The sequence below is a fragment of the Mugil cephalus genome, chromosome 13, assembly GCF_022458985.1.
Source record: "Mugil cephalus isolate CIBA_MC_2020 chromosome 13, CIBA_Mcephalus_1.1, whole genome shotgun sequence".
Taxonomy (NCBI): domain Eukaryota; kingdom Metazoa; phylum Chordata; class Actinopteri; order Mugiliformes; family Mugilidae; genus Mugil; species Mugil cephalus.
The window spans coordinates 5,585,144-5,609,519 of record NC_061782.1 but is presented as its reverse complement, the minus strand read 5'-3'; the positions used below and the strand labels follow the sequence as shown (position 1 = coordinate 5,609,519).

General features: G+C 41.7%; 1 protein-coding gene across 2 annotated transcripts in view; it reads left to right on the top strand.

Moving 5' to 3' along the window:
- LOC125018424 (cilia- and flagella-associated protein 46) overlaps window positions 1-13,585 on the top strand; it is a 46,059-nt gene extending 32,474 nt beyond the window's left edge. The window contains exons 42-59 of one of the 2 annotated variants that reach the window (XM_047602289.1): window positions 378-494; window positions 1,563-1,742; window positions 1,938-2,111; window positions 2,693-2,790; window positions 3,122-3,192; window positions 3,687-3,853; window positions 4,134-4,240; window positions 4,945-5,015; window positions 5,394-5,567; window positions 7,659-7,738; window positions 8,181-8,241; window positions 8,347-8,379; window positions 9,235-9,337; window positions 9,472-9,584; window positions 11,971-12,052; window positions 12,246-12,382; window positions 12,963-13,061; window positions 13,318-13,585. In XM_047602289.1, the coding sequence (XP_047458245.1) occupies window positions 378-494; window positions 1,563-1,742; window positions 1,938-2,111; window positions 2,693-2,790; window positions 3,122-3,192; window positions 3,687-3,853; window positions 4,134-4,240; window positions 4,945-5,015; window positions 5,394-5,567; window positions 7,659-7,738; window positions 8,181-8,241; window positions 8,347-8,379; window positions 9,235-9,337; window positions 9,472-9,584; window positions 11,971-12,052; window positions 12,246-12,382; window positions 12,963-13,061; window positions 13,318-13,430 (1,980 nt within the window). In that variant the 3' untranslated portion in view covers window positions 13,431-13,585. Of the gene's footprint in view, window positions 1-377; window positions 495-1,559; window positions 1,743-1,937; window positions 2,112-2,692; window positions 2,791-3,121; window positions 3,193-3,686; window positions 3,854-4,133; window positions 4,241-4,944; window positions 5,016-5,393; window positions 5,568-7,658; window positions 7,739-8,180; window positions 8,242-8,346; window positions 8,380-9,234; window positions 9,338-9,471; window positions 9,585-11,970; window positions 12,053-12,245; window positions 12,383-12,962; window positions 13,062-13,317 lie in introns of both variants that reach the window. The other variant, XM_047602287.1, reaches the window with a different exon arrangement.
- Window positions 13,586-24,376: the final 10,791 nt, after the last annotated feature.

The window sequence follows — 24,376 nt, the reverse complement described above, 5'->3', positions numbered from 1 at the left end:
TATATATTTGAGAGCGGGAAACGTATGAGCTATAGAAAACACTAAGACTGTTCGACTTCAAAAACTTTGTGACCTCTGAATGTAATTACAGAAGTCATGGAATCAATCAGTTAAATACTGAAAGTAATACACAGACATTTTTGGGAACAAGCAGGCCTTTTGGGGGAAAGAGCCACCTACGCACATAGATGCACCGACGAGCAAGCAACCTGGAAAGAGTTGGAACACAAGGTCACAAGTTCACAGTGATTAGGGAGATGAATGTACAGTTACACAACTTAAGACAGGAAAGCTTAGGTCTTCATGGTTTATGATCATGGGGGGATTTTATACTAATCACGATCATTGTTCTGTGATCTTGAAATAACTTTGCGCAGAATGAGGCCTGGTCTGAACCTAAAGCTCCTTTCACGGAGGACGGGTATTCTGAGAAAGACAGCGAATCAAGCCGAAAAGAGCCACGGACGACCTCTGCCAAAAGTTCTGAGCTGCAGGTACATACCTCCTGACAAGTGACCCCATCACTCCTGACTCGTCTCTAATCTGAGGTCTTTAAACTGTGCTTCTCCGCACATCTTAAATCCCTCAGAGGGGAAATCTCGGGGTATTCTGCATAGTTTTCATATTAAAAGTGAGCACAGACAGATCAACCGTTAACATCAAACTCTGTGCAGGAGGAAATCAGGGCAGTGCAACATGTATGGGGCAATATTTTGGAATATTAAGTTACTGGATTGAATTTTGACATAGACGTCGGGATGTTGAGATTAACCATAATAATATGAAACTGTATTATCTAGGTGCCATTTCAGTTTGATCAGGGTGAGATAATCGGCTCCACAGTTTTAATCAGTCCTTCTGTTGTGCTTTTGTCAGTGGGGAACATAAAATAATTGTTGCTAAAGAAAATGACTCTCTAGTGAATAGCTTAGATGCTATGAACTGTTTGTAATATTCTCTGTACAAGCTTAAACCAAGCTCTCAGTAAGACATGTCTGAAACCGATACAAGACCTCATACTGGTGCAAGTGGAAGTTACACTTTTTTATCTGAAGATCTGTATGTGAAGAAAAAGGCTTCGACACTGAGTTCACATGATGTCTAGGTCTGTTTCTGGTGCCACAACAAGATACCAGGCAGACGAGATGACAAGAAGTGAAGAAACAGCGTTCCCTGAGTTAGCCTTAAGGGGAACACTCACTGCAGTTAATAACATGTTAGAGGCGTACTTTGTCCTCGCTGATCCTCTCCAAATGCAATTCTTACATAAGTGATCTGAGATCAAATCCATTCAGCAACTCAGCTGAAGCCAACGCCGGCTCTTATATATTCAGTGAACAAGCAATATGAAGGTGCAATTATTGTTTTCAACTAGAAAACTTGAAAAGTGTAAACCTTCTCGAAATAGATAAAATGATGATACGAGTTTTGAATCTCACGTCGTCTCCTGAAGCAGATACATGCATCAATGTCATTTGAACTTGTGGATGTTCTATAGTCTATGTTTATCCCTCCTGCATGCTTGTGTGTGAATCTGTTTGTGTGTCTTTTTTGTTCAGCAGAGGAGGTTTAAGGTCCAGCAGTTGTTGTCACAGGCCAGTAAAGCACTGGCAGAGGCAGTTGGCTTGTGTCTCCAACACGGCCTGTCCGCCTCCATCCTGGCCGAGGCCTCTCTGAACATGTTGGAGTGTCACGGCCAGTCTGACCCTGCAGTGGCAGGTCAATATCTTGCCCTGTTTCAGGTATAGCGCACCACCAGGTCACATGTGCCCAAGTATTCAGGAATAACAAATGCACTGTGTCTGTAGAATGCATAAAAGTTGTATGCACCACATAGTCCCTTGTATCTGGACTCACATCTTTGCTTCAAGATATCATTAACTACTATTGTTCCTGCTCCTAACAACCCTTCCATCCGTCTTCTGCATCGTTCCCAGAGCTGCTGCACGGTTTCTGTAATGGCTGAGGCCCTAGGTTGCGTCTGTTCTGACACTGGTGTGTCCCAGCTCTCTGCTCTGCTCGGCATCCGCAGGAACCTGCTCCTCTCTCAGGAGGAGAGGCCCAGCAGCGTGCTGACGGGAGTGGAGGACTTCCTCAACAAGCTCTGCAAGGTGCCGGGTTACCAAACACCCTCTCGTGATATATGGGGGCTGTCACAGCAGCTCCGTAATTTCCACTGATACAGGGAATGGTATTGGTCGGGTGTTATGGCCTTTGTTTCAAGTGTACTATAAAATTCCAAAATCACACATGCAGTTCTCTTTGCATAATACTTTGGTTAATACTGTAAGTTACATGAAGGCTGCTGTCTAAAAAGCACATTTTGTAATATTACTGTGTCAATATTACCAGTAAAATAAATAGATAGCGTGGTTTATTACATCTAATATTATAGATTCCTGAGCCAAACTTAAGGAAAATAGATTTTTATTTTTACTTTTTTAAGTTTAACTTTAATATTTTCTGACAAATACTGACTTTTTAAATCATTTTAGTGGAATCAGTAACACATTGTTGTTTTTAATGCATTACAATTGAAACATGAAGAATTAAGTTTCAGTTCCTCTTAGTATATCTTTTGAAGAACCCTCCATTTAGAAAATATGTCACTCTTCATGATTTAAAAAATAATTGTGTTCACATAAAGAGTTAACAACTGTTTGTTATCTTGAAATGACTTTGTGATTTGCAGGCCTTCAGCCACCTGACCGTCAGTCCCAACCACCTAGGCATCCTTGCAGAAATCCCATCCAACCTGAAGATCTTGCTACTTCAGCACTCTCAAGATGGGTAATTTCTCTTTTGTCCTTGCTCATTTTCCCTCCCCTGTTCCCCGAGTCTTGCTGCGCTGTAAATTCTGTGCTTCATCTGGCTCTCAGAGTATCAAGAGTAAACGAATGCAGGTCACACAAGTCACATCAGGTTCCGGCTGCAGTCGTATCTGGAGAAGAAGGATACTGCTGTGTGATGTACCTGCCGCCACACAGCTGAACACAGTTGAAACTACTGCGTCTGTGCTTGTGAATGGAGATGTTGTGCATCTCCGTTGCTTTAAATTAATTTAATGCACTGAATACCTAATGTGGTTGAACGCTAAGCCTATTTTTTGCTTTGTTTTTAGGTCAGAGCTTTACGGGGCCTTCTATGAGACGACCAAAGCTCCAGAAAATCAAAAAGGAAAGACTACGCAAGGTACAAGTTTAATACCTTAAGGTAACCTCCTGCTTTTACGCGGGAGGCGGTGGGGTTGTCAGCATTTAAATGAACCTGGAGGAATTTTGTATTCCTGTGTAACATTTATCTGTCGGAGAAATGAAAAGTTCACATTTAATGAAGACAAGAAGGGGAGGGAAACACCACATTCCTCTCCCTTTGACCTACTGACCTGGCATGAAACCCCCGCTTTCATAAGTCGTCACAGGGCATTAGCATTCAGCATTACCTATTCACATGACCTGTGCTGCGTCTAGTCTGACATAATCAGCTGTAACAGTAGAGGAAAAGGGAAATATTTTGGCGCGTAGGTTCATTAACTGAGAACAAGAACAAATCTTAGAAGGATCTTAGATCTCAGAAAAGGGAGCAGGGGGAGGAGGGCGCGGATGTGCTCACGGGGACCAATTACAAAGCCTGTATGTGTGCGCGAGCGCTCACGTCTGATTGTGTGCCGGGTTCTGTTGTTGCAGGTGCCCTGACGTGCTCCGGGGTGGCCAAGGTTTCAGTTTGCCCACAGGCTCTTCTTGTGCTGAAGGAGCAGACTCGGGCCTTTGGTCGAAAGACCAGACGTCCCCTCCTCAAGGAAGACTCTCGGCACAGTGTTGAGGGCAGGACGGAGGCCTCTGTGGAGCATCAGGTTTTTTTTCATTGTCTGTCTTGTTGAGACCTCGGCTCTTCTTTTCTTCTGTCAACACTAGCCACTGAAAACCTCATAAATAAGCTCCCTCCACTGCAATTATTACCATCTGAAGTCTCTTGATGCTTACTGTTGGGACTTGGCACGTCTGCTTTTTTACAATCAAGCAGCTCATAAATATTGAAAAGTAATAAATATTGAAAAACAGCTACTGATCCCTTTGCTTTGTTTCTTTTGTTCTTTCTGTACGTCTATCTTTCTTTCTTGGTCTCGTACACAGAAAACGTCAGGAGAAGAAGATGTAGCATCTCGCTTCGGTGAAATTGTACGAGGAATGGAAGACTACCTGAATCCACTTCTCTCACAGTTAAACTTCTCTTGCTTAAGGTGAACTGTGCGTCATCAGATTCGTCATTTTGTCCACAGCAGAGGCCTGAAAAATCCCATTTAACTTTCTCACCTTAAGGGAGGGAAACATCGGCAGTTTGACGTCAGGATTTCTAATGTTTAGAAGTCTACAGTTACTCATCAGAAGAACGTTTGCATCATAGTTGAGTGTATAGTGTGAATAATGCTGTCTGCAGGGTTTATATAAGAATAAAGTCTTGACTTTGAAACTTTTAAGTCTTTTTTTTGTTTGTTTTGATCCCGGAAGCAAAGTGGGGAGGAAAACCTCTGACCCTTCGGCCTCCAACTTCCTCCCTCCAGCCTCTGACTTGTCACTCCTCGAGACACAAGAAGATAGCAAAAATCTAAAATAGGAAAAAAAACTTGAATATGTAACTTTAATCTGATTACTGGTTTGGAAATAGTTACACGTTAGGTTACTCATTAACTGTAAAAAAGTGGTCAGATTAGAGTAACACTTTGTAACTCATCTATCATTGTTCCCATGTTTATCAGTCTACTGTATATGTCCTTGTCAAATGTTGCAGGTTTTTCCATCTAAGCAACAGTCGTATATCATGTCTGTATTTGTGGCAGCTCAGTGTGCGTCATGCTGTCTGTGTCTCCCTCGCTATATGTCCTTGTGTAGATGCAAAATCCTGTCGTCCCTCTGATCTTCACCTGTTCTTATCTCCAACCATCAGGCCGCAGACTGAATCACGTCCAGTCCCTGACCTGACCAAAAGCAAAGATAAGGAGGAGAAAGGGAGCCCAGGTAAAGGTAGAATCTCTTGGGTGTGAGCTTGCTTGTATCTCTCAACACCCTGAGGGAACTGTGGTTATCTGTACAATGTATCACATGAGCCACTATCGCAGCGTTGTCTGTGATTCCCATATGTTCGTGGAGCTGGCAGCCCATCCCTGGGTTTCTTTTCAAATAGGCTACAGCTCATCCCCCTCAGGCCAGTGTTGCACATACAATTTAATGGAGGCACATAGTGTCTCACATGATACGATGCCCGAGAGTTTGCAGACAGAGTGTGGAGAGCAGTTCCATTAAACTCTTTTCGGTCATAAAAAAATGTGGACTTAATTAGTATCTATTTTCTGAAGGTGTAAACCCTTAAAGTCTTTATTTGTGTTGTGTAAATAGTTAAATTACCGCCAGAACCAGGGGAGTATGTGGTGGTACTGGCCGATGGGAACTTACTGGAGTTACCGTTGGAGTCCTTGTCCATCCTGCAAGAGGACGGCCTGAGTTCTGTGTCACGGGACTTCTCCCTGCAGCTTCTCCACAGTCGCCTCAGTAGAGAAGAACCACCGAAAGGTAAAAGACACAAGAGATTCCTCAAGCATTCTACGAAACCTAAAAGTTTCAGACCAGTAGTCAGCTAAAAGGTAAAGGATTATTAGTAAGTAGTTGTTTCATGCAGTCTAATAAATAATTCAAATTTTATTTCAATATCTTTATGCTAGAGCTCCACATATGTAATACTGAAGGAAGGACTGTGGTTGTAGATGAGGCCTTGGTTATCTCTTTCAAAATATTTATGTTAAACATAGGTTTATGGCTTTAATGGGGACATTTACAGTAGATCCTTCAACTAATCTATACAGCAGAGATATAACATGGAAGTGCAGATGTACTTGACTGAGTGAGTTTTACAGGCAGGTCTAAAGTTCATCAGGAGAATTCCTCGCTATCACTCTTTCAGGCAGCCATGATTAGACTTATAATAATATGGTTTTCATCTGAGAAAACAGTCGGTCACAAAACAAGATATGACTTATTATGAAAGAAGACCCCAGACCTGTGCTAGAGCTGAAGTTCTACCCCAGAGTCTAAGACACTGTAGGTTGGGAGGAAAAGATAATGCAGCATGTTTGTTTTATCTACCATATAGAGAGTCGGGTTTAATATACGACAGAAGGTTTGGTTCACACAGGTCCTCATCATATATTACAGTAAATTATAAGTGTCTATTGACTGTGGCTATTCTGATGGGCCAGACGTAGAAGAAAGTTTAATTCATAGCATTTGTTAAAGCTGTCAGCCTGATAATGCAAAAAAAAAGAATATTACACAAAGGTATGAGAATGGGCCTCATTTTAATTAACGTTACCCATCACCCTGTGACCCTCTCTTTATTTACAGGGTTTATATGGAGGTTCACTATGAGGTCTTATCTGGAGGTACACTATGAGGGTAAAACCCCAGAAAAAAAGAAGTCAAGTTGTTTTTGGCAATGATGTTACAATCCTTGGAGGTACAGTGCACATTTAATATTTTGGAAAGAGAAGAAAGGGGGTGGAAAGAGCAGTGATCCTGCAGACGTCTCTACCTTTTTAAAGGTTGAATCATCTGCATCACTTAAGTCAATGTTAAAAGGTCACTGCTACGCTAGCACGTATGCATGCCTGTATATGTGTGTGTGTGTGTGTGTGTTACATGACACTTATATATGACGTGCCAGAGACAGGAAACAATAACAGACTTTTCTTTATACACCAGATGTCTGGATCAAATACATGTGTGATGATGAGACCTCAAAGATTTTATTTCTGGACCCTCATTACCATCATTTTGACATCTACAGTTTACCATTGTGTCAAGAAGACATAGTGCCTGAAACCCTTTTTGAAAGGGCTATTTGTTATTCTGTTTAGTGCTTTGCATGAAGTATACACAGGACAAATTAGCACAAACTATAAAAAGATCGCCTGAAAGTGGCAAACGCTTGCTTTTGTATAAAATGTCTGTTCTTTCTGAGAGACACATTAATACAGAACAACTTTAACAGGAATGTGTAATGCAAGAAAGATTCAATATGTAAAATTAACAATAGGAGCCTTGGTAGAAGTGGACAATAGACATGGTCACTGTTGGCAAAGTTGATGGGATCAGAGAACACGGTGCTATTTTTGCTTTCCAGATTTGCAGCTTACTTATACTTTAACGAAGCAGGGGTAATTAAGAGTGTGAGGAATACTGTGTGATCAATGTTCAATTAATTTAAAGTCAATAAACAGTTCTAAGTGGATGCAAAGAATCCACAGGTGGAAGAGTTGAACATTTATAACCTGCAAAACAAATCCTTCACTAAATAAAAGCAAACAATTTCTTACATAACTGCGTCTGTGCTAAACCTATTTTAAATCCAGTGAATGTGGTAATTAAATGCAGCATTGATTGTTAATCAATAGTCAATGCTTTCATTTGCAGAGACTAATAGGTATTGCACCCAGAAGGAAACTTTCAATTCTTCAATCACCGATAAATGTCATCGACTTTGCATTTATCAACAAAGTTTATTTATCTTTTTTTTTTTTTTTTTTTTTTTCATTTACCAGTCCCAAAGGTGTGTGATCCACCCTGCAGGCAAGTGTACGTATTAATTCTGCTTCCTGTTTGTGGCAGTTGAAAGTGACAACAAAAAGGAGACCAAAGGTGGCAAAGGAACTAAGGGGAAGGGAGATCAAAGCCAAGCCATCAAAGCCGTGAGTTCAGTAAATTAATCTGGGTCTGCCAGATACAGACAGCAATATTACTTTTGCTTTTACCTGCTGTCAGCACTGGCAATTATTTAAATTCCTCCCGCCTCTCTTTTAAGTGTGCTTTTCCAATCAATTACATAATGTGTTTTCATAAAAGATCCTATTTCTAGCGTCGGATCATTTATCCTCTGTCATGCACCACTTCTGTTTTTTTTTTTTTTTTTTTTCCCACCAAACCCTTCATTCGTGCTTCGATTTCTTCTGCTCCGTCTCCTCGGCCTTATTTCCACTAGCAAATTCTCTCCTTGTAGCTGGTATATTATGCAGATTTATGTGTGCTCGAGACAGTATGTGCATGTGTGTTTAAATCGCATGCTATATATTATTAATTCACTTCTGCTGTGCTTGCTTTTAAGCTGTAATAACGAAAATATTGTTTACCCAGATACCTGCCAATCACGCGCCGCCTCCGAACACCTTCCCAGTGGACGCACGTAACTTCAAATGTATCTTTTTTTGAGGATGTCCTGTCAAATCTTAAAAGTCTGCAGTCAATGTTTTCATTTGGGATTCTCGGTTTCGCCCTTATTATTCTAAACTCGTCTTTAAAGACGTCGTCGACCCTTACAATGAAGGACACTTCGGTGAGTAAACTGAACATATTTACACCAACTACATTCTTCTGCAGAGAGCATGGCTAAGTGTTTGTACCTAATACACACCGATAAGCCACAAAATTATGACCACTGACAGTAAATAACATTTAAACCGTCTTGTGACAGTTCATTGTTCTGCTGGGAATCTTTTGGACCTGACATTCATTCATGTGGATGTTACTTAGACATGTGGCACCCACCTAAAGCAGACCAGCCCCCCCACCCTGTAGCAATGACACTCCTTCAAACACTTTAGAAGCAACTAAAAAAACAGCATAAGGTGTTGATCTGGCCTCTAAATTCACTAGATCCCAAAATGATCAAGTATCTGGGATAATACACAGAGGCCCCTCCCCTTAAAGGCCCCCACTGACAACATTGTGTTTCCAGACACCACAGGACGCCCTCAGAAGGTCCACGTCCATTCTCTGTTGAGTCACAACTGTTTTGCATTCACAAGGGAGACCTATACAATATTAGGAAGGTGGTCATAATGTTATGCCTGATTGGTGTATATTTGTTTTTCCGAGAGTGTAAATGTACCAGATTAGGTGGGAAATAATGCTCTTTTTCATGTGCAGTGACATTATAGGCTCCTATTTTATGTTGTTTATGGGGCTGAACTCCAGAAAGTTTTAAGACTCAAGAGACCGAGTCCTGCAGTGACTAATGATCTATTTTTACCATATTACAGCCGAGCTTTGCTACTGTACAGCAGCCGATTCTACTTATGTCCTTTTTCTCAATGCTTAAAACATGAATTGTTTAAATAAAAATTATTTCGTTGCCTTTTACGAATCTAGATACAAACGTTTATATTCACACGATGTTTTTACACCACAGGAGGAACCAGTCTGAGCAAGAGCATGAGTGAGATTTTGGAAACCCACAGCCAGCACTGCACCCATTTGTGGGAGGGCTTCATGGGCAGCAAACAAACTCCCAGGTTTGAATCTTAAAGTACATTATGTCATCGCAGTGCAGCATTTCTTTTCATGGTTTCATGGACCTACCATGTTTGCAACGTTACGACGCACCCGATCAGTTCGCCTCTTTTAACACATCCTCGTATCTGTCAAGTCTGTCTGAGGTGGAGCAGCTGCTGTGCCGGTGCAGTGCTTTTATTTACCTGGGGATGGAGCGCTTCATGGCGAACATACCACCTGCCAAACTGGCAGCCCTCAATCTGTCAGGTACTCTACACGTTTTTCCTCCAGGGACTGTGGTACAAATGACGGTAGGCTCAACATTCCCGTGTGAATAGTACTGTGGGTTTAAATCAGAAAATAAAAATGAGCATAAACTTTTGACCCTTAGATGAAGTTTCCTGACCCCTAGAGGGTTTGTGGAGGTACTGCAGGGGAGGGGACAATATGTTTGGTTGATTAGACATTTTCTTTAATTTCCCACCACAAATTTAAATTTCTTTAAATACACATTAACATGAATCCAACATATTTAAGTAAAGGGATAAGAGATAATAGCTTAATATTGAATGTAAAATAATAATAATTTATATTTATAAATAGCACTAGGCGGAGTTTATTATAGAACACATATAGGTAGGTTGGGGGTCCCTACTTCATCTCTCCTTAGCCTGAAAAATGTTGAAGACCCCTGGTCTAGAGCACTTGATGTCCTCAGTTATGCACTGTGCTAGATTTTATGAAACCACACATCCTGAGCTCTCTGAAGCATTTTAAATGGTAAATTAGTTTAGGAAATTGGTGGCAAAATACTGTAATGAATGAACGATTGAAATTTGCAGCAGAGCTGTTTTTACCAATTATGTAAGCAGGAAATGGAGCAGTAGGCTTAATCTTTTTAAACACATCAATCGTTCATTCCCGAGTGGATATACTGTATACAGAAATAGCCCCGCTCCGCAGGCGGAAATCAATGAGGTTTTACTATCAAATACTTCCCATAACATTTCTGTAACATCACTGAGTGCCTGTAAAAATAATGAGGATTAATGATTCTGAATTTTAGTAGTGGATCACACTCGTCAAAAAGGCTGTTGTAAATTGATTTGCTCCTTGTAAAATAAATTTAACAAGGGTCATTGACGATGTGGGTCAAGCTGCCATGTACTTCTCTTCCTCTTTCTTTTGGGAATTTGCTTTCATATATTTTTTAACGACTTACTGTATAATTTGCATTATTGTCGAAGGTCACACAAGATAACATTTGGTATTTTTAGACACATTCTCCAACCCAAAGTCTGTATGGGTTCAGTTTATTAATGACGTGCGAAATAAATGAAGGATTACAACTGAAGTAGCTTCTTTAATCAATCATAAACCAGGTTTTTCTTGGAGTTGTCTTGAAAGAACTCCCCGGTCATTTTCATTTATTTACAGTGACGAGACTAGAAGTCTCCAAACTTGACTTCCCGCTCGCAATTATTATCAAAAACTTGCCCCCCCCCTTCACTGTTTTAAATAACTAATAACCTGCCTGCAGATTATCTTTTATAGAGATGTTTCTTGAACAACCACGGCTTCATCTTCACGGCCTCTCTCTCTCTCTCATGAGCACAAAAAAAAAAAGAAAGTCTGTGGATGTTTGGATGTATTTTCCAGTGTCAGGTTGGCCTTACACACAGCCCCGGGCCGGACATATGCGCCTCCCGCTAGCCTGGCGTTAACTGCGCTGGCTGCTAACTATAGTGTGACTGACACCGTGGTCTGAATTGCAGCTGTTACTTCACAACACGCAGGATTGTTCAGACTTAATTAGCCGCCAGGATTTGATTAGGAGATAAAAAAAAAAAAAAAAAAAAAAAAAAAAGGTGCCATGCAGAACATGCGGCACCATCTGCACTCATATTTTATTACGTTATTTTATCAGTGCATCGTTATCTTGTTAAAGTGTCATACAAAAGCGTTTTATTATTTTTAAAGGTACAAAGTACAATGGCTTTAACAAGCTTTGGGAAGGAATCTTCTTTAGACACAGACACAGACTTGAACAATATCTATATTTGATTATTCTAGTTGTGTGAAATATATTAAGAACTTCTAATCTGCTGATAGGACATGGCTAAAATGTCATGTTGTAGTTAATACATATAAATAAACTGTATAAGATAACATTGATCATCTTATGACAATACAATGTTCTGCTGGGAAACGTTTGAACATGGCCTTCATGTGGCTGAAGAACATCACAAGTTGTTGAACTGACCTCTAAATTCACTACATCCCAAACTGATCATGTATCTGTGGGATGATCCACTTCTCTCCCTTCAAAGGTCACAGAGATCTATATATTTTTATACAAAGGAAGCTTAAAGTGCCTTTCTTCAGCTTTAGTGACTCCAGGTCAAAGGTGGAGAATGAAACACCAGAACTAGCAGAAAAGACTCGTCCTGTTGTTCATAATAATTCAATCATTTAACCTCACATCGTAGAATAGGTCACACACACTTCAGCTTCACTTCTAGCACAACACAGATCATGCATAACACTTGACAGTGCAGAGAAAATACACATAAAAAAGAAAAACGTATCACGCCACTGCCTATACTTGTTTGTTTTCCTGTTGCCAGTTAACAGTGAAGTTTGTTGTTCTCAGATTGCCGCCTGGCACTGCTCTTTGACCGGGTCCAGAACAATGCCAGCGTTCGCCGCCGCTCAAACCCCGACGCGCACGTGAGGTGAGAAAACAGCTTTATTGAATGAAGCTCTAACTAGATTTGCACCTATCTTTTATTCCTACTCCGTTTCTGTCTTCCTGTTGCCTTCCTAATTCATTTTAGTGGCCCTTACGTAAAATATTTGGAGCAGCAGCCGTTTACGGGCACAGCTTCGCGTCTTTCTGTCTTTAACGGTCTTTTCTGTTTCATTCAGCGCGGGGCAGTTTGAGCCGGACGACCCTTCACAGACTGCGCTGCTGCTGAGTTTGTGTGGTGTTGGTTGTATTGTCCTCAACCAGTGGGACAGCAACCTTCAACAGAACACACATAATATGGCCACGCTTCTCAACAGTAAGTTTTGGATATTTTATATATATTTGGATATATATATGTACACTACATAGCCAAAATAAAGTTGCCCTCTGGATTTAAGTAAGCAAATAGGTACAAGCTGGCAACAAGTTATGTAACCCCAACTGATGCAATGAGTAAACAACCATGTGGAAAACAGATCCCGTGGTTGTGGAAAAGATCAGTGACATGCATCAAGCAGAGGAAACATCTAAGGAGATTAAACTAACTAAAACTGGGTTAAAAACTGTCCAACACATAGTAAAAACTGGAACGATAGTGAGGAACCATCATGATGGGAGCATCAGGGTAAGAGGAGAGGCAGAAGCATCTAAAAATGGAAAAAACAATGCATTGTTATTATTATTATTATTATTATTATTAATAGAAGTGATGCCCCCATCATGCCTAAATATCTACTGAACCAGTCTGTGGGGACACGGTTTAGGTTCAGCAACATTACGCCCAAAGAATGAGGTCAGCTGACTACTCCGAATATACTGAATGACCAGGTTATTCCTCTTTGCCTGCAGACAACATTAAACGTTATAGTAATACATTGTGTCACCATCTATTACAGATATCCTAAAAGTGGGACAGACTTCTGGCCAAAGCGTCCACGCGTTGAGGAAAAAGGGCGGCTCAGAGACACTACACCACAAGGTCACAGGATTATCTGGTACTGTATATCCTGCTCGCAATCCCTTTCATCCTCCAATTTGCCGTTCTGTTTACTCACAATACATTCGATTTGCATAATCACAGGCATCCGTGCATTCATTCTAAGCGAGGCGTGGGTTCTTTTGCATAGAGAGAAAAATAAATGGGAAGCAGAATCATTGAAATTGGGGATTCGGCTGAACTGAAGTGACTGCATGTAAAGAGAGAGCGCGATTCAGTACGACTCACACGCCATTACTTCTTTCTCTCTGCAGATCAAGTGGACGAGTCAGAGTCAAAGGACGACGGCGATCACCACAAAACAGCTTTTACGCCGTCGGCCTTCACCTGCGTGCTGTATGGACTCCCCAACATCATTGTCACATAATGGACTGGATACCTTCAATGTCTCCCACTTACAGTTCAAGATGATTACGAGCATAGACTCCATTCAACTCTGGTATATTACTATAAAAAGGTAATGATTGATTATTTATTTACACACCACTGAGGATTCAGGTAGTTATTTTAAACTTCCACAGCGAAAAAAAATACACAACATGCCTGACTCTATGTTATCAAAGAACTCGACATATACGTGCCTTTTATTATTAAATAAAGAAAGCTGAAAAATAGGCTGACAGGTTTTACTTCTGGGATTTCTGCCTTCCAGGTCATCCTCAATATATTGATTGTTGAGGTTGTGCTGTCGACATGGGTTACCATGATGACCAAAGTTTCATCGATGGGAGTTTTCACTGGACTTAAACTGTTTGTGGGAAACTATTTTGCACCGAGTAACCACTTAGGAATTATTGAGCCAGAAAGCATTGGCTAAAAGTCAGGGAGCTTTAAGTGTAGTAGTGGTGATGTGACTTAATCCTTCAGCTGTAACGAAGTTCTGTTTTTACTCTTTTTTATGTTTTCTAATGTTTAGTTAGTGACAATTATATTATTCATAAATTATTACTGATGATTTAGTCTGGATCGGCTATGATTACATCGACTCTAATATTCACTGGATAAAGGAAATAATAAAAAAAAAGGACTCATTTTTCCAACCTGCTGCACCAGAGACCAAACAGTCTCTCTTTAGCCCTGATTCACTCTTTCATCAATATGAGGCATAATGTGCAATTTTTTTTAAAAAAAAAGCCTCCATCAGACATTGCCGTGCACCAAATATTAATTCTGTAATTTTCTCATTGGTTAATATGCCCCTGGAGGGGAAAAAGGTTACAACTTCATGCCCTGGAGTTTTAAATGTTTCCTGTACTGAGCTCCAATTAATATTTAGTCGTAATTTCCATTTTGATGCTTAATTCCTCCGTACATCTGAATGTGTTTGCCACCGGTGCAGGGCTCTCAGTAAAATTAAAGGAGCAGATCAACTTGGGGAAATAAACTTAATTACTTTCTTGCCTACACTTAGATGAAAAAAACAAAAAAAATAAATCAATACCCCTTACGAGTATTAAACCAGCGATTAAGAAACAGTGACGGGTTAGTTCGGTTTGAGAATACAGACATGACAGAGGAACCTGGGTGAAGTAACACTGAGTTTTATGCTGGTGTCTGGTCTGGTCTAGGTGGGTGCAAGTAACATCCACACGATGTTATTCATTTCTCCTGTCAGTGGTTTTAATGTTGTGGCTGATCGGCGCATGATTATCAAATAACATTCAAGCGATTATTGTTTTCAGCGCGGCGGATGTCTGGACAGCTCGTTGTTTAGCTGATGACATTCAGATTAATGTCGGATAAGGTTTTTCCTGTTACCCTCAGTCTGACAAACAACTGCTGCTCCCCGTCTGTCCGCCTCGCTGGATTTTATTTATTTTTTCCTCTTTCCACCCTGGGACAAGTTGACTTTTCACGCCTCTGGGTAGCCAACAGATGTGTCAGTCGGTTTTCTCTTGCTAGAAAAAAAACACATATAGAAAAGGGGTGGACATCCAGGAAACTACTCATACACACTACACTGGAGGCACTATACCCCGGAGATAAACCTTATCAGCATCCTCATCTTCGTCTGCTGTAAACCAAAAGCATCAGGGTTAATGAAGAGGGAGAGTTCTGATTCTTACTTCTCGAAGGTAATTTACAACTCGAGTTGCGTTTAGTTTATGTAGGTGGCAGCGAAAACCCCGTAACGTGTCGTGAAAGGTATTTCGCTAAAGAAGAGGGAGAGATTCATTTGCTTCTGCGCGCTTTTTCCATTCACACAGGGGTTGTTCTGGGTAAACGTGGCCCTGCCTGAAAACCACCAGCGGCCTGACAATTTGAGACGAATGTCGAGACTCTCTCTTGGGGGGGGGGGGGAGTCTATCTCTCGGTGCACCTCGTCGTGCTTTTTATTATCTCCTCCATCATCTGTCCTGGAATCGAGTTTGTCTTCCTAACTGCGTCATAGTTCTGCACGGCGGAGAGGGACGAGAGGAAGCAGGCAAGAAGGAGGTTCATGACAAATGGGCAGAATTAAGGGAAACACATCTGTTCATTGGAAATCTATGTGAGCGGCGCTGTCAGTGGAATGGTTTGCAGTGACGCGGCATCGCCGCATCCTGTTACCTTTGGGCTCACTTAGGACTGGACACTGGGAAACGACCAGAGCGACTGAACCCACTTAAATCCCCCTCCGTGACCTCTGCTACTTTAAGTTTTTTCACAATCAGAATCAGAAGCAGAATCAGAAGCAGAATCAGAATCACTCACAGCAGGAAACTATTGCACATTTCAGAGGCTAGTGTGTTAATGCACAATTGCAGGTTTATTGCATGTAGCATTTAGCACTACATGAAGCATACATTGGGAGGTGGAAACAGCATTAGCGTTGCAACGCTAACATTTTAACCTAGCATAATTCTACATGACAAAAGGGACTCATCTAGTGTAACTATGATTAGCTTCTTTCCCCACTATCTATGCGAGGAAAGCACATTTTTAGATGGTGCGTGTCTGGCGGTTGGTGCAAACGAAAGGTAAAAGAGTAGAGAGAGTAAAGCTTCATTTCTGCTTCTGTCCATAGGTACAGCTCACGTTAAAGCAGGCTGCAGCAGCTGTGATTGCTAGTGATTTGTGGATCGATACTGAAATATCGATGCTTCCGATACCAGGTCGTTATGCTCTTAAAACGGATTCTCACATCAAAATATCAATACTTTAGATACTTCCGTCATTTGAGGTAATGTAGGGAACATGGTGGAAAGAAAATAAAGAATTGAGTTGTGGCAACAACAACCTTGTTTTTGTTCTTTTTTTACTCGGGTCAGAAAGGAAATTGTGCCGTCCTCGTCCACGTCTCTCAGTTTAAGATTCACCTTCCTTCTGCCTCCCACGCATCGTCCTCAGATGGACTTTCCTCAGGCTTGGTGCTGCAGGCAATGTTGCTGCAGGCCTGTGACACACATGCGCAACCATTCTGACAAGCAAGGTTGACTGATGTATCCCTGTGAAGTATCCAAGGAACCTCTGCTTCTTTATTCAAGGCCCGTAAAATCCGCCCGCTACCCGGCGTGCCCAGACACTGCTCTGATTTATGGTGATGTTTGATTTGACAGCCGCCTTCCCTTGGCAAAGTTTTCTTATTTTGCATAGAGACGTCATGAAAGTGATTGTGTTTCGTCTGGGTAGTCGGTCGGATACCGCCGACCACCCCTTGGATCCTAGGCAATATATAGGATTCTCTACAACTGAGGCCTTGTCTCGTCTACCAAATCCATATGCATATTTGATTTTTGTTTTTAGGTTTTTAACTTTTTGTACAATAGCGTAAAACAACCTAAATGCATGAGATTGAGTAATTGAGATCAGATAAAGAATTTTTTTGAAATTTAAACAGAAACAGGCAGGTATCCAGTGTTATAACATTCACTGTAAAATGCTCTTTCTTGGTGGTCAGCCCGTGAGAAATTAAGTTTTGAATCATAGTGGGGTTTTTTTTGTTTTTTTAAACTCTCACAATTCCACAGAACGGAGCAGTTGGCATGGTAACAGGTGCTCGCCATTATGTCACAACGAAACTTATCCAAAAAAATACACTCTTGAACATGTATCAACGTCATATTAACTACCTTTGCTAAACCTTCATCGAACGAAGAAGAAAAAAGACGTGTATTTTAGTGTTTTAGTTTGTTTTAGATCCGTCCACTAACATGGAGGGGGTGGAGCTTATGGTCTATACTGCAGACAGTCACCAGGGGGAGCTCTACTTGCTTTGGCTTCACTTTGACTACGTCTTTTGAATCAGTTGTCAACTGATTTATAATTGCCAGGCCTGAACCATGAAAGAGTGTTAGTAAACCGTCTCTGGTTGTGAGATGACAAAGAGCAGATTTGGTAACATACCCCCGCATCTACCTTGAAGTTGAATTCCAAGTTGTCTTGAATGCTGGATCATGGGAAGCCCTAGAGAATTTAATGTCGCACTCAGTTGCTCTCCCTGACCCTGGGAACAACAACAACAACAAAGTTCCCATCCTGGTTGATCTGTAACGTGTTTTATAGAAGCCAGACACTGTTGAAATCTGGACTGCATCTAAGGAAAAAAACCAGCAGACCTACTGCCTCTTCTTTGAAGTGGGAGGGAAAACACAGCCGGTAATCAGGCATCATTTTATTGCCAACTATTCCCTCTGTCCTTTTACAGCATGGCGAAGGCTTCGGCTTTTCTCATTTGGTCTCCATTGACATAATCATATTATAATCATACTACCTTTCTAAAAAAAAAAAACAAACAGAACAGAATTAGATGGTGTAATGATACGAGGGTCGTGTCTCGCTCTCAAAGCACACATGCCTTTTATCGATGTCATCATTTTAATGTGTTGAGAGATTTGGTTTGTGTGCTGGTAATTTTGTCCACGGACACATTTTGAGGTCGTTTGTGTGTTTTTGCACTCCGTATTGTTTTGATTAGTTCGTCGGTTTTCAGGTAAAGGAGCACGGCTCCAGCATGTTGTTGATTTAGTTACTGTGCAATCATTATGTTTCTCTAGGTTAAAGGGCCGGCCGGTGGAAGACGACTGACATTCTCTGCAGATCTCGGGCGTTTCGGTGGACGATCTGTTTGAAGGGAAGATTGGCAAGATGCAGAAAAAGGTCAGGTCCTGAAGAGCAGAGAGGGGAAGATGCTTATTGCAGTGCTGTTCGTGTACGGTTTGATCGTTTTGTTTACCAACCCACCACTCGTAAAGCTTTTTCCTCTTGTCTCCTCTCAAAGCATTTCTTTGTCTGTCTGAGCTCTCTTTGTTAAATGAAACCAATCTGCATCTAATTTACATCCCCTATAACAACTTAATACATTTAATCTTCAAAAGATTCTGCCGTGCTGTTATTGGTGCGGTGCTGGGTTATTGTGCCTGAGTGCACTTCAAGGACCTGGGAATTCTGAGGTCCGATTTTAAAAGAATGTAAATTTTCCTCCAAACTTTTACTTTGACCTTAGACCTTCCTGCTGCAACTGTGTTAGAAACATACAACCTGCTGCAGGGGGAATCATTTATATCTATCATCAATTTCTATATTTTCATTCCCCCTAGAAATACACAGAACCCAAATATCACAATAAAAAAATCCCCATCACCAGAGATGACCAGTTTAATTCAAGTCTATTGTCCTCAAAGTGAAGTCTGGCGTGATGAGAATTTAAGAGAATTATGTGGATGTCGCAAGACAAGACTTTACGATAGTTACAGCTCATTTGCAAAACACCTTTCAATGGAAACACGGAATGAAATTTCACAAATATCACCTTTATTAAGCAAAACACTCATGGAAACGTAACATATTCTGCTGACATTCGTGACTGGGGTGAAAAACTGTATGTCTCACAGTTTCAAAGAAAGAAATAGTCTCACATTTGTGACACCCTTTTACCTCCAATTTGACTGAGTCTATGTAATATAAACAGCCAAGCAGAAGAAATTTCATATTGAAAAAATACTATTGACTATTTTTCTTAAATCTTCAAACTTTAAAGCTGGTTAATTTGACCGGGAACAGGAGGGTTGTTGTGTCATTGCTATATCTCTATGTATCTGTCTCTCTCTCTATATATATACATATACGTTTACTTTTGATGATGACATCAGATAACAGGAATGACGACCACCACAGTCATTCGTATTCTTCGTGGAGTAGAAACAGACCCCAGAGGCCTTGAATATCTCCAGCAAACTTCACGGTTCAGTGCATGTGGTAATATCTCAATTGACTCGACCGACCGACCGATGCCGACATCCGCGCGACGTCACTCGCATATAGCAGCTCAGGTGTCAGTATTTACATACAAAATAATATAAAGGAACCGGAAGCCCCAAGAAATTACGATTGACTCTGCACAGTGAGTCGACCCCTTTTACGGAGAGAGGCCGTGAACATTTACATGAAGACTGTGCCTCATTCACTCCTGCTGCTATTTGACTGTTCAAGGAAACAACTAATGAATGGCTCTGAGAGACGGCTCCAATATTTTCAAAGCCAAACGTCATGTTGATTATCAATATTGTCCGAGCTCACTCGTTGTCAAGGTTAAATGCATATGATGCCGTACGCATTGACCACATTTCAAAAGTAAAAAAAAAAAATGCAAATAAGAATAGAAGCAAGGTCACGTATTCAGGTTATTTTTATCACCTCTCAGTTTAGTGGAGAAAGGTAAAAGAATCAGCACTTTATTTCAATAAATGGTATGAATGAATGAATGGTAATTTTTTACATGTTTACATTAAAGTGCACACACATAAAGAGGAAACTCTAAAAAACAAACTAATCCATTCTCTAAGGCGAGATATCTGGTAAATAGATTAAAGCTGCAATGTCTCCATTACTGTTGGACTAATAACTAAAATAAAAACATAAGGCTTTAGCAAATGTGATGATAGTTCGCCAAAGATATGTTTGACGTTTTAGACTCTGCAAGAAACCGACTCACACTATTTTGAACAAATCATGTTTTTTGCACCAACCCAAATCTGAAAGGGAAAGTCCACCATTGTTGCCCTACTTGGTTGCCAGTAGAGTGAGGCTTTGCCTTTGAATGGAACTAGTGAGCTTGTGTTTCATGGCACATGGCAGGTCAAGTGGTAACTGCCGTAACTATCTGCCGCATCTACAAGGCAACTGTAACGCCAAGGCTCAGATATGACAACCACATTTGTAAGTAGTAAAATGGAATGACAACAAAATCACAATTTATTAACTTAATTAGTAAATCCAATCCATCTCCTTTATTTCTGGAAAACGTCTGCAAACACATCACATTTCCTCTTGCCCCTGAAAGCAGCACTGAATGAAATGATTGATTCCACTGTCTACTAGTTGCTGGTCGACCCCGTCTGACCCCAACCTTCACTAAAAGTTCACTAATGAACACGAGTTTTTGGAAAGGGTCAATATGTCATTGATTTGACTCTGGAGCGGTTTGTGCCATTTACATGTCTCCTGTGTGTGTGTGTGTGTGTGTGTTGATTTAGCCGGCCGACTAATTCAAACTCTTGCAGCAGCTTCAGAAAGTCATTAAGATCTTCTCCTTCACTCGTGTCCCAGCTGTCACTGGACGAGGGGCGGGGCACATAGTGGACAGGTCTCCAGTCTTATCTCAGGGCTAACACGGAGACACAGACAACCATTCACACCGATGGTCAATTTAAAATCACAACTAATGTCGGTTCATTTTTTGAGCCTACGCAGATAAAGGTAATCTGGTATGAAGAACAATCTCTCTCTGTTTCACCATCCTAAGCAATTTAGGATGGTGAGCAATTTTCTGCAGGTAATGCACTGCAATGGAGGGCCCTTCGACACAAAGCTTTTTTTTTTTTTTTTTTGAAGCCATCAAACACTTATTTAGGAAGGTGCTTGTCTAATCTATGGCATCATTGTCCAAAGGCATGCTTTGTATGCTACTCCACAAAGGCATGTCAAGAGCAGCTAATGCACACTCGTCCTTGAGGCAAAGGCGTTCATGGCAGGAGTGCTCATCTTACCTGCCCCCTTGCTCGTAGCGTGGGGAGGATATGGGTACTGAGGCCTGCAAATGAAATGGGAAAACTGGATAATAACGCTGCAAAGGGCTTCTCAAATATTTCATCTGGCGTTTTCACCCCGGCTACGAAGCCTGAAATGAATCAACAGCACGCGGAAAAGTGACTCAATGGAATTCGTCACCTCAGCAAACGGATTATCCCCGTATAATACGTGAGGACGTGGCCTGCAGCCTAGCATGCTAATTCACATGAGGGGGAACTTGCTTTGGGTCCTCTTGTGGACCTATGCACGGGCACAGTGGCTCTGATATGTTAGGTTATCGTCTCAGTCACTTCCGGCCGACTGCTTCCATCAGAGACTTTTTAGATCGTTCACCACTCCATTGTGTTATCGTGGTGACTGCACTTGAGAAATCTGGATTTTCTCTGATTGAGAAGACTGAGCTAAGTGCAATCTCCTGGCCTGTCATTAGCAGAGTAAAAATGGCTTCTTAGTCAAGTAGGGGAATTTTATTTACTGGCGGCAGAGTGAGCTTCTGTGCCCGGCTGTGATTTCCTCTCCCATTTATCTGTTTCATCACTTGATTTCTGGCGTAAACCTGTGATTTGCTGATGCTGGACAGGCTTTGTGCACACGTGTGTCTCTTTGCTGGCCTCCATTCGTTCAGAATTCATCCACTGGGCGGCATTTTATTGCTCTTTATATGTTCTACCTGCCGGGTACACACACACTTGACTGTTGAGATGCACAAATTAGAAATTACCAGGTTTATCTGCACCATGCAATGCAGGTCCATTTTTATAAGCTTACAGGTGGAAACTAAGAGACAATAACTAGTGTTAAGTCGACATAACATCCACCACATTGAGATGAAACTACTCTGGACTGAAAGAGTACTGTGTGAACAGGACCATTCCAGGACATTGCTCCCCAAACAACAGGATCAAGCAGAAGTTGTCAAAGTCCTATGTCCGTCTTTTATTTTGTGATAATGTTTTGAAGTTTCCTGTTTTATTTTGTTAAGTTCTGGATTTCCTGTCTTGTGCTTCCTCGTGTGTCCCTTGATTGTTAATTGGTTTCTCCTGCTGTGATTGCCCTCATGCGTCTCACCTGTGCCTTGTCAGCCCTGAGCCCTCTCGTGTATATATAGCCCTGCCTTTCCCTTTGCTCCTTGTCACGTTGTTTAATGTCTCCTCGCTGTGTTCCTTGTCTTGTTCCATGTTTCCTCGTTCCTTGTTTTTCCATGCCATGGCTACGATTCATTTTTGATTTTTGTGTTTTGGTTTTCCTGCCGTACGCAGCGCCTTCGGTTAATTATTAAATACCTCTTTTGTTTGAATTTCCTGCCTGCCTCATCCTATAGTCCTGCACTTGGGTCCAATACAACATCCCCAACTTGACAGTAGCAGCAGTAGCTCAGGAGGTAGTGGTAGCGGAAAGGTCGCCGCTTTCCACCCTATCCCTAGTCTGTTGAGCCCTTGGGCAAGACTCTTAACCCACCTTCCACCTCCCAATGTGAACTCCGTGAACGATGGTGGTCAGAGAGGTCGTAGGCACGAATTGGCTGCGTTATATAAAACCGATGCATTATTATGATTATTATTTATAATAATAATACTTGTAATTTATACAACTGTGCAAGTTTACCAAGGACTTTACACATGGACCCTCCATCAGTGTGTGACACTTATACTTGTGTGCCTGCTCTGTAACAACACCACCCAAACTCTAGACTGTAGGTTTTCAACAGGAGGACCAACATATTGTTGTAAAGGGATAGGGATAACTTAATATTGAATACAAAATGATAATGATAATAATGTATATTTATAAATAGCACTAGGTTGAGTTTAATAAAGAACACATATAGTAGGTAGGGGGGTCCCTATTTAATCTCTCCATCAGTTTGGGGGTCCATGGCCTCTGCTCTAGACGATGCTGTGTCTTTATTGCCTGGCTGGTTGTCAGGCTAATTTTGTTTCTACTTCCTGCTCCACTTTCAACAAGCTGAAAGCGTGTAGTTACCTTTCTGGGGTGGTGCACGTCGGCTATGGAGCGAGGTCCGTGTAGGGTCTACGCTAAGAGGCATGAATTGCAGGTAACCGTCTGGTTTGTGGACACTCTGCTTTACCTACCGAGACCCAGCTGTCCCCAGAAACGATGGCCTGATTGAAGGGCTTTCCACAGCAATTCAAAATCTGGTGCAACTTTGTCCGACAGCTCCATTCAAATTCTTCTCAAGCTGCCATCCGTTACACAAGCTGTCAGAGGAAAGAAGACATGCACCTATCACATTTCCACTCGATGTGTGGGGTATAAAGCAACGACGGGACGGGAGGATCTCATGGCGTCGGCTTGGTGATGAGTCCCCTTTAGGCAGTTGTGACTGACGGAGTGGGTCAGTCTGATTAACCAGCAGCCGGCAGCGTGTCAGTCTTGGCTGTGGAGAAACACTGATGGATTGTGGTTGACACCGCGCGGATGCAGGAGTAGCCCTCGGGCAAGGAGCTGCACTTGTGGCACCCCCTCTGGGGCTTTAGACTCCAGGTGCCGTCAAGCAGGCCAGATCCTTCATACCCCCAACTGTCTCAGCCGCCCCCCCCCCGTCTCTCCACTGACACGTCCGTTCAAGGACAGGGTGACTCGGGAAAACGCAGTCAACACTGTAACACTGGCTTTGTCCACTGTGAGAAGACTGGGAGAGTGGCTGTAACGAGGATTGTCCTTTCAATTTTCTGGTTTCCGCTCTGAATATTATCATTCCTTTTGCTGTAGCGTCTCATTAGCTGTGCAGTGGCATCGCTTTGCATCACAGCCATCATGTCCTAATTTCTGAATATCATCCTACTGTTTTCTCAAATTATCTGCTGTCCAGTATCTTCTCCCAGATCCCTCTCCAAAGCACCTTTGTTCAAAATGCCTTTGAACAAACACTGTGCTCCTGTACCTACTGGGTTTGACTGTCACTACCGCTTGTAGGTACTCGGAGAGACCGCTCAGGACATGCATTGTAATGGACCAATTGGACTTTGGCTGCCAAAACATGGAGTCACCCCCAGGACCTTTTATTTTTTTATTTAAACGTCACAGATAGCACTGGAAGGGAGGAGACAAGCAGTCAGGTGAGGCAGGATGAGTTGCTCAAAGTCAATTTAATGGAGGACTAAAGGCAAGAAGTTAAATCCAAACACAGGAGTCCAAAAAAGAAAAATAAAACAGGCAGATTACTCGACAGGAAATGTGAAAAAGGGGACGACGGGGCTATAAATACAGACACAGGGCTGATGGGTTAACAAGACGCAAGTGAAGCCACTGAAGAGATAAAACCAGATTCCAAAATAGGAT